General features: G+C 40.6%; 1 protein-coding gene across 2 annotated transcripts in view; it reads right to left on the reverse strand.

Annotated features, from left to right (window-relative positions):
* kifc1 (kinesin family member C1) overlaps positions 1–10,302 on the reverse strand; it is a 38,682-nt gene extending 28,380 nt beyond the window's left edge. The window contains exons 1-5 of one of the 2 annotated variants that reach the window (XM_060925521.1): positions 10,215–10,302; positions 9,829–9,858; positions 1,598–1,681; positions 1,320–1,400; positions 1,105–1,195 (exon numbers count right to left, since the gene is read on the reverse strand). In XM_060925521.1, coding sequence (XP_060781504.1) covers positions 1,105–1,195; positions 1,320–1,394 — 166 coding nt within the window. In that variant the 5' untranslated portion in view covers positions 1,395–1,400; positions 1,598–1,681; positions 9,829–9,858; positions 10,215–10,302. The remainder of the gene's footprint in view (positions 1–1,104; positions 1,196–1,319; positions 1,401–1,597; positions 1,682–9,828; positions 9,859–10,214) is intronic. The other variant, XM_060925520.1, reaches the window with a different exon arrangement.
* Positions 10,303–11,004: the final 702 nt, after the last annotated feature.

Consider the following 11,004-nt stretch of genomic DNA (forward strand, 5'->3'; position numbering starts at 1 on the left):
CAGATTGTGTATATTGATAGATTTGAAGCATCTCCTGAAAGCAAATATTTTCTCAACCATGCCATTTAATTTGAACTGTTATCATGTTGAAATAATACAATATGACCTGATTTACCTTTTAACTGATAAGGGTTCACTTGAAGAATGAAAATATATCAATAACATACCTCATATTGTAAATTCACTTATATTCTTGTGTAGATTCGTATCAATTCATTGGGTCCCATAATGTCTTTTCCAGGGGGGAAATTCTAGACTGACTATTAAATAATAGTCACTAATGTTCTTGTTTTTGAACTGATTCAATACCAAAATGTCTTTGTTCATTTTAGACAGATTCTAGTCAAAAACTATATACAACTATTTACAAGTCAATATTTATATTTATTTCCTTTTCTTTGTTAGCAGTTTCTTCAGCTTAAAAAGCCTACTCTTTTCTTTCGGACTTTCTATATGGCTTTTCCTTGCTCTTTTGGTCTCTCTTTCAAGCACCTCTTTAGCTTTCCTTTTGGATGGTAGCTTTGCTGTACTTAGGATAACTCCTTGTTCTTTGTTTTTCTTGTTTCTTCTTTGCTTTTTCTGCCTTTTCACTGTCGTAAGCTTTATATGCTGACCTGAGCTTTCCCCGGTTCTTTTATCTTCCATATGTGCTCATGGAGATATTCACTACCGACTTTAAACTCCAGCCATTGCCAATTCCATGGATTTTTGATGCCGTTTTCCTTGTCAATTTTTTTGACATCGTCGGTCTCACCGTCCTCCCTCTGAACGATATCCCTCCGTGACACGGACGTACCACGAAATTCTCCTTTTCAAAATCGTTGATATCGAAAGTGTGTTTAAAGAGCACAATGGTAAAATGAAAAGAACACAAGATTCGCACCGTGGTTTGTAAGCATAGCGCAAATGCCATAAACCGGTCTGTCATTGTCGCAAAAGAACCCCCCCCCCAATTTTTATTGCAAAATTAGATGATTTACTAAAATGATATTTTTGGCGGTCAACTTCGCGGAATTCCGCGGATTTTTCACAGCCCTGAATAAAGGAGCATGCAATCATGTTTGCAGAAGCACTTCTCTGGAGTGTTTGAGTATAGTCACTTACTGGTTGCTCTGACTGGCCCATGAAGTTTTGGAGGGACCACACTGGTAGTTTTGAGACTCTGAAGACCTGACTCAGCTTTTCGTATCCTTTTCTAGATAAAATGAAATGAGGAACACAAGATTAATAAACAGGCCTGTTTACATAAAGTGACTGGCTAAAAGATATTGCTTCAGGTTCATTTATTGAAAAAAAAAAAAAAAAAAAAAACCACACACCAGAGCAGGCTGTTGATGCTCTCCATCAGTGGTGCTGGAGAGAGGTCTCTTCGGCATAACTGGTAAACGGGACATTGTATTCTGCCAGAGGAACAACTTGTGTAATTAATCTGACTTGTTAAAACATTTGACAATTAATTATACAGCCCTAATTCCAAAAAAGTTGGGACAATAAAACAAATAAAAAGTTCAATTTATATAGCATCTTTCTCACACCCAAGGTGGCTTTACAATTTGGGGGGGGGGGGGGGGGGGGGGGAGAAAAGAGAGATTTCCACCTAAAAAGAGGGTCCGGCTGTAATTCCAGTGGCGTAACTGCCCACTGTCCTGCCAAAGGCGCACACAGGCATGTCCCACACCACCTACACAGCCGCCGTGACACCACCAGGCGACAAAAAATGTGAAGATTTACAAAATCATGGAAACCATTTCATTGAAAATAGTACAAAGACAACATTGCAAGTGTTGAAACTAAGAAATTGTGTTTTTGAAACATATGCTCATTTTAAATTTGATGCCGGCAACATGTTTCAAAAACAAAGTTGGGATGGGGCAATAAGACTGAAACAGTTGTGTAATGCATTATATTAAAAAAAAAAAAAACCCACAACCTGGGCGGCACGGTGGTGTAGTGGTTAGCGCTGTCGCCTCACAGCAAGAAGGTCCTGGGTTCGAGCCCCGTGGCCGGCGAGGGCCTTTCTGTGTGGAGTTTGCATGTTCTCCCCGTGTCTGCGTGGGTTTCCTCCGGGTGCTCCGGTTTCCCCCACAGTCCAAAGACATGCAGGTTAGGTTAACTGGTGACTCTAAATTGACCGTAGGTGTGAATGTGAATGGTTGTCTGTGTCTATGTGTCAGCCCTGTGATGACACAGACACATAGTAGGTGTACCCCGCCTTTCGCCCATAGTCAGCTGGGATAGGCTCCAGCTTGCCTGCGACCCTGTAGAAGGATAAAGCGGCTAGAGATAATGAGATGAGATGAGAACCCACAACCTAATTTGGTTAATTGGCAACAGGCCAGTACGATTGGTTATAAAAAAGGAGAATCCCAGAGAGGTGGAAGTAAAGATGGGGAGGGGTTCACCACTCTGTGAAAGACTGCGTGGGCAAACAGCGCAACAATTTATAAATAACGTTCCTCAATGTAAAATTGCAAAGAATTTGGGGATCACATCATCTAGGATACATATCATTAAAAGATTCAGAGAATCTAAAGAAAATCTCTGTATGCAAGAGACAAGGCTGAAAACTAACATTGGATGTCTGATCTTCAGACCCTCAAGCAACACTGCATTAAAAGCAGACGAGTGTCTGTAGTGGAAAGTCACTGTATGGGCTCAGGACCATTTCAGAAAACCATCGTCTGTGAAGACAGTTCATTAGTGCATCCACAAATGCAAATTAAAACCAGATATAAACAATATCCAGAAACACCGCTGCCTTCTCTGGGCCCAAACTCTTTTACAAGGGACTGAGGCAAAGTGGAAAATTGCCCAGAGGTCTGACGAATTAAAATTAGAAATTTTTAGAAAAGTCATGGACACCACATCCTCCAGGCTAAAGAGGAGAGGGATCATCCGGCTTATCATCAATGCACAGCTCAAAAGCCAGTATCTGTGACGGTATGAGGGTGCATCAGTGCACATGACATGGGTAGCTTGTACATCTGGGAAGGTATCATTAATGCTGAATGAGATGCGATATTTTTTTATAATACATAGGGCCAAATTACTCAATTCTGATTGGTCAATCAAGGAGGGCTTTTTTTTCCCTTAACACGGGGCCATATTTCTGAAATGCTATTGGCTCGTTCGTTGCTTGGTTACGGTTACAAAAATTAGCAAATTTTTTCAACAAAATGGCTAACACTGCAATGCCGCGTTTCGCTATATTTGACGAAGAAATGATAAGCTGCAAGCAAAAATGAAAATGCCAAAAAAGTACGAATTTTTGGCTTTGCGTGTTTAAGAAATGGGCCGCAGAAAGACAAATAAACGACTCTCTAGTGGCATATGAATGCTGTGAGTTAGACAAGGTGCTATCGCAGTTTTATGCAGAAGTGAGGAAAGAAAATGGGGAAAACTACAAACCAGACTCTTAAAGTAATGCAGGCAGCATTGGATTGGCATCTGAGACAAGAGAAATATCCAGGATCAATCCTGAAAGATATTACTTTTCAAGAATCAAGGAAAGTTATTGAGGGAAAAGCAAGAGATTTGCGAAAAGAAGGAATGCTTTAGAAACGGATTCAAATGTGCAAGATAGTCTTGCACCCTGAATGGTTCAGAAAACGTGAATGACAAATGTTGTGAACTTGAATGGCTTCCGAAGTATGAATTTGGCCCTATATATTATAAACAAGTAATCGTATGGTTCCTCGTAAAATTTACAGATCAATTTCACTGGCGATTTCAAAGTTTTGAAATTGCCCTTGTCGCGTCACGGGCAATTTTCAAAACTTCGAAATCACTCGTGAAATTGATCCATAAATTTTATTTGGCCCCATACGATTACCTATACATCCCCCCCCCAAAAAAAAAACCAAAAAAACAAACAAACAAAAAAAAACCACACACGTTTCAGAGCAATGTGCTGCCATCCAGACAATCTTTTGCAGGGAAGGCCTTCCTTCTTTCAGCAAGACAATGCCAAACCACTTTCTGCACATCTTAAAACTGCATGGCTCCATAGAAAGAGTCCAGGTGCTGAACTGGCCTGCCTGCAGCCCAGACCTGCCTCCCATTTAAAACATTGGGCGCATTATGAAGCACAAAATATGACAAAGGAGATCTTGAACTGTTGAGCAACTGAAGTTGCATGGATTAAAGCAAAAAAAAAAAAAATTATTTGACTGAAAATTTACGCGGGGGGGTGGGGGGGTGTTATGGGTGGATTTCGATGAAATTCTGAGAATGGTTAACTTAGAACTGATAACTTTATCATCAATTAATTAATGGATTAATATATTTCAATTTATTGTTGAGTGATTCTTCACCATTGTTCGTTTTTGAGATATTCAGCTGTAAAAACAACAAAGCACTTGGGGGGGGGGGGTGTTTAAATTCAGCTGCCTTTGTGATGCACTGTCAGAGTGCCCTTCTACTTGTTAATGGCCTACAAATGACAAAGCATTTGAAGTTTTAAGTGCAAACATTTATTGCTGTATTGCACAGTGCTTTCAACACAATTGTATTGAATTGACCATATTCAAAACAATAAACACAACAGTGTAACACAACATCGACGAGGCTACACCTCTGTCTGTGAATCCAAAGTCATCTAACTTCAGGACACCTGATGCCCGTTTCTGGGGGCGGGGTTTTCGTCCAGAAGGCGTGGGTTTACCACACAAATGCAAGCGCCTGGAATGTTTAGTTTTTTGCACCATGAACTAAATGGCTTTCCATTTTCACCTATTTCATACAGCCAAGCCCACCTCCACTTGTTTTTTACACCTTTATCGATGGCAGACACATCAGTGCCTTCTTTCATGTAAAGCGCATCCATGCTGCTGAAACCGAAAGCAGAATGACATGCTCCTCTATGCTCGACGTCAATATAGAAAAAAAAGTTTGGATCATCGCTTAAATTAAAATTGGGGTTTGACCTTACTTTGTGTTGAATACGACTTCAAAAACAATTCAAGATTTTATTAAGAGAAATATTGTGGCCAACACGAGTTAAGTTACCTAAAAGATCGCGTGAAGTTGGCTGCTATCTACTTTGCGTTCGTTCTCATTTTCCTCCATCATTTCATAGGCCAGAAACAGATGTTTTGACGTAATTTAACTTAGTAGGCTATGATTATTATTTAACCGTAGTCTTCTAGACATTTTGACTGTTTGGGGCATTGAACGCTGGTGTATGATTTTCAGGGAATCAAGTTTAGTGCATGTCGGAACATCATTACGCTCGCAGCCTCCAACTCCTCAAACGTCCTTTAAATTGTGATATAACGTAGGCTATAAGGCACGGTTCTAACATACCTTACACATTGGCCTAACGAAAATAATTGTTGAGGCGTCTGCTGATTTGTTAGCTATAAATTTAGGTCTAATTACTTCTGACAGTCTGCAAGCATTGCACCGTCGGGTCTTCAAGTCTGGCTGAAGCAGAGGAGCGGGCTTTTACGGGGTTTATTTTTTAACATGCTCTATTTCTACATGTCCAACTTTGAACTAAGTCATTTTGGCAAGATTTAATTTAATAAAAAACAGAAATGGTCAGACACAAGCACGCCAAGCACATGGGAATGGATTTTGCCAATTTTGACAGCGCATGTTTTTTTTAATGACGCACTGTAGACAGCGAACGTTTAAACATGATCAAACATAGGAAATGAACAACACAAAGCATGGCTCAAAAACAAACAAAAAAAAAGTTAAATAAACCCTGCTGATAGTTGATGGTGTTGCAACACAGTGTTATAACCCAATCTCTACCCAACCACCCGTCATTTTAATTCTCCTCGGATCAGCACCAACCTCACATTTGGCCTTGGGAGAGTTCAGTTGACGGAAATCCGTCACATGACGGAAAACTTTAATCCATGTATCAGGCAAGAATGGGACAAGATTTCTCTTTCAAAACTACAGCAGTCAGTCTCCTCAGTTCCCAAACATTTACAGTGTGTTATTAAAAGTAGAGGTAATGCAACACAGTGATAAACATGCCCCTGTCCCAACTTTTCTGAAATGTTTTGCTGACTTCAAAATGAGCATAGTTTTCAAAAAACATTTCTCAGTTTCAAAATTTGATACGTTTTCTGTACCATTTTCAGTGAAATATAGGGTTTCCATGATTTGCAAATTATCACGTTCTGTTTTTATTTACAGTTCAGTGTCCCAACTTTTTTGGAATTGGAGTTGAAGATGCCTTGATTAGCAAGCTGTAATAATATCTAAAACAGAAAAATGTTTGTCACTAGCCACTTTAAAACACTTGCGGGCATACACACACTCCATAGGATAATCATGTGGCAGTAGTGTGATAGATAAAATTACAGATACAGGTTAATGTCCACATCGTACAGCATAGTTGGGACATGGGTAGGGAGTGTAGTGGAGTAAATAAAACGTCATATGAAAGACCAACTATTGCATGGTTGTTGGTACCAGACAGAATGGTTTGAGTGTTTGAAAATCTCTGATCGCCCAGGATTTTCATACCCAACAGTTTGTAGAGCATGCTGGTTTGAGCTGACAGAAAAGCCAAGGTAACTCAAATAAGCACACTACAGCCATGGTGAGCAAAAGAACATCCCCAAACACACAACACAGCAAGGCGGATGGACAACAGCAGACCACCACATCAGGTTCCATTCCAGTCAGCCACAAACAGGAATCTGAAACTACAGTTCACACAGGCTGACTGAAACTGGACAGCAGAAGATAAAAACATCCTTTCCCCATCTTCAATTGCCCAGATCACCTGGCACCAACAACCACACCAATGTCAAAGCCACAAAGATCACATTCCGACCTTCCACCATGTTGTTTGTCTGAACATTACCTGAAACTCTTGACCTTTATCCATACGATTTTATAAACAGCTGAATATAATTGCATAAATCAACTCTTATTTCATACTGTAATTAAAAAAAAAAAATCACCCCAACAAGACTTTGGCACTCCATCCTTGAGCTAATAATTTCGCATTAGTAAGTGTTCAAGAGAAATTACAGTACACTTCTGCATATCACTATTAAAAATGTCTACCAAATGCTACAAGTGTAAAAATTCATGAATGGGGTACATTCCTAATAAAATGGATGGTGAGCACGCGCACCCCCCCACACTAACTTTTCGATATTCATATCCATTTTTCCCCTAAATTGCCTGCATACATGAGGTTTTATATGTCTCTAAATAGAAGATTTTTTTTCCAGAGTAATGCTTCAAAAGCTTAAAGTGCATATCATGGGTAAATTCAGCTCCTATTTTATATTAAACTTTGGTCAAATATGTCACACTTCATTTTGTACAATTTTGTTTTAACCTTGCGCAATACCAGAAAAATTCAGTTGCAAATCAAGCCATTTGAGGCGAATTGGTCCGCCTCTGAAAAAACCTGGCATTTGTATTTCCCGGGAAACACTGATTTTCGTGACGTCGCGTGCAGGACGCCTCCCTCTGAATCCTACGTCAGCGCTGGTTTGTTTATGAGAAAACGACCTGGTGGTTTTCTGCAAAATTTCTTCAACGTTATCGCGTAATTATTAAAATGGTTAACAGATGTATCGTAGGAGGGTGTAGCAACACCAATCTTGATGGGATTAGTACTCATCGTTTTCCAAAAGACCAGACAATGAGAGAGAAATGGGAGCGCTTGGTCTACACAGGCTGTGCACTGAAACTGTGCAAGCTCTCACAGCCTGCTGGCGCTTCCGCAGGTGACGTCACGAATCTGGCTCCAGACTCCCTTGGGATTTTTCCAGATGCAATTTGTTATTTTATTTTTTTCTGCTGTAGACAGATGGCCTTGTGCAAAATTACCCTTATGGATGAGTGTGTAAAGGGACATACTTTCATATAAAGAAACCCACCACCATGAAATTGGTCCAGAATATGCACTTTAACTCCTGGATTTACAGTATATTAGTTTTAACAGGACTAAAGAAATGCCATTCTAGCAAAGTTTTCTGCAAGTCTTCAGCGGGCTCACGGTGAAATATTTTAAATAGTTTTTGATGCTGTACTGGGTGTGCAAATTTATACAACCCCGATTCCAAAAAAGTTGGGACAAAGTACAAATTGTAAATAAAAACGGAATGCAATAATTTACAAATCTCAAAAACGGATATTGTATTCACAATAGAACATAGACAACATATCAAATGTCGAAAGTGAGACATTTTGAAATTTCATGCCAAATATTGGCTCATTTGAAATTTCATGACAGCAACACATCTCAAAAAAGTTGGGACAGGGGCAATAAGAGGCTGGAAAAGTTAAAGGTACAAAAAGGGAACAGCTGGAGGACCAAATTGCAACTCATTAGGTCAATTGGCAATAGGTCATTAACATGACTGGGTATAAAAAGAGCATCTTGGAGTGGCAGCGGCTCTCAGAAGTAAAGATGGGAAGAGGATCACCAATCCCCCTAATTCTGCACCAACAAATAGTGGAGCAATATCAGAAAGGAGTTTGACAGTGTAAAATTGCAAAGAGCTTGAATATATCATCAAAAGATTCAGAGAATCTGGAAGAATCTCTGTGCATAAGGGTCAAGGCCAGAAAACCATACTGGGTGCCCGTGATCTTCGGGCCCTTAGACGGCAATGCATCACATACAGGCATGCTTCTGTATTGGAAAATCACAAAATGGGCTCAGGAATATTTCCAGAGAACATTATCTGTGAACACAATTCACCGTGCCGCCTGCCGTTGCCAGCTAAAACTCTATAGTTCAAAGAAGCTGTATCTAAACATGAACCAGAAGCGCAGACGTCTTCTCTGGGCCAAGGCTCATTTAAAATGGACTGTGGCAAAGTGGAAAACTGTTCTGTGGTCAGACGAATCAAAATTTGAAGTTCTTTATGGAAATCAGGGACGCCGTGTCATTCAGACTAAAGAGGAGAAGGACGACCCAAGTTGTTATGAGCGCTCAGTTCAGAAGCCTGCATCTCTGATGGTATGGGGTTGCATTAGTGTGTGTGGCATGGGCAGCTTACACATCTGGAAAGACACCATCAATGCTGAAAGGTATATCCAGGTTCTAGAGCAACATATGCTCCCATCCAGACGACGTCTCTTTCAGGGAAGACCTTGCATTTTCCAACATGACAATGCCAAACCACATACTGCATCAATTACAGCATCATGGCTGCGTAGAAGAAGGGTCCGGGTACTGAACTGCCCAGCCTGCAGTCCAGATCTTTCACCCATAGAAAACATTTGGCGCATCATAAAACGGAAGATACGACAAAAAAGACCTAAGACAGTTGAGCAACTAGAATCCTACATTAGACAAGAATGGGTTAACATTCCTATCCCTAAACTTGAGCAACTTGTCTCCTCAGTCCCCAGACGTTTACAGACTGTTGTAAAGAGAAAAGGGGATGTCTCACAGTGGTAAACATGGCCTTGTCCCAACTTTGAGATGTGGTGTTGTCATGAAATTTAAAAATCACCTAATATTTCTCTTTAAATGATACATTTTCTCAGTTTAAACATTTGATATGTCATCTATGCTCTATTCTGAATAAAATATGGAATTTTGAAACTTCCACATCATTGCATTCCATTTTTATTTACAATTTGTACTTTGTCCCAACTTTTTTTGGAATCGGGGTTGTACATACTAGTTTAGACAAAGCCTCTTTTGTATACATTTTTAAAAATTCTCTCTCACACACCACTCAAAATTAGACTGATATGCAAAGGGTTAGTGTCTTGCCTTGAACAGTAAAGGCAGTGCTTCAAAAATGTAGATTTGCCTAGCGATACAAGAACATGGTGGGAGACAGTTTGCAAATTTAGATAGACAGGACATCCAGAATTGGCACTCACCTATTTGCGCATTTATCCTGCCAGATCGTTCTTAATTAAAAAAAAAAGCAAAAGTTAGGGAGAACACAGACATGACAAAACCATCCTAACTAAAATGTTGACATCAGATCAGCTCTGCTGTTTCTAATAAGCCCTTGAAAGACGATCAGTAAAGGCGATGACAGTGTGTATTAACCAACTACTCATCAAATAGCTACTTAACTTCTAACATTATCAGAGAAGTTAACCATTCTGTCTGTGCGGTGAGGAAATCCCATCCATATTTCCAATATGCCTATAAAAGGTTTTTTAGTTAATATTAACTACAAGCATTTCACTCACTCACTCGAAAATCTTAGAGTACACCAATTATAATAACTTAAATTAAAAAAAAAAAAAGCTCTTACCAGCAACACACGAACCAAAACACTAAACTGCGCGCTCAGTGTTTTCACTGCTGTTTGAATTTAAACCTTTTGCCGCCGGTTAGGGTAAGTCCTCATTGGCCAAATCTTAACCAATCAGAGAAGGAAAGGGTAGAAAGTGGGCGCTTCTCGGGGGTTCAAACTTGTCGAGTTCCGCTCGGTTGTCCCGCCTCCCGCGGATGACAGGATGCAGTCTGCTCACTGAGCTCTATGTAGAATCTGGAGCGCTCATAGCCTCTATGGAGACGAGTGAAGCCATCTGGCCGCCATCTTACCACTCACATCGCGTGTATTTGGCTTGTATGTTAAACCGTCGTATCCGATCAAATTTACCCCACGAAAAGTATCTCGACTTTTTTTTTTCACCCTTTCATTACTTCCTCAACTTTACCCACATTCCTTACATATCTTTATAGCGGGCGGCACGGTGGTGTAGTGGTTAGCGCTGTCGCCTCACAGCAAGAAGGTCCGGGTTCGAGCCCCGGGGCCAGCGAGGGCCTTTCTGTGTGGAGTTTGCATGTTCTCCCCATGTCCGCGTGGGTTTCCTCCGGGTGCTCTGGTTTTCCCCACAGGCCAAAGACATGCAGGCTAGGTTAACTGGTGACTCTAAATTGACCATAGGTGTGAATGTGAGTGTGAATGGTTGTCTGTGTCTATGTGTCAGCCCTGTGATGACCTGGTGACTTGTCCAGGGTGTACCCCGCCTTTCGCCCGTAGTCAGCTGGGATAGGCTCCAGCTTGCCTGCGACCCTGTAGACGGATAAAGCGGCTA

Source organism: Neoarius graeffei, chromosome 7, assembly GCF_027579695.1.
Source record: "Neoarius graeffei isolate fNeoGra1 chromosome 7, fNeoGra1.pri, whole genome shotgun sequence".
NCBI classification, from domain to species: domain Eukaryota; kingdom Metazoa; phylum Chordata; class Actinopteri; order Siluriformes; family Ariidae; genus Neoarius; species Neoarius graeffei.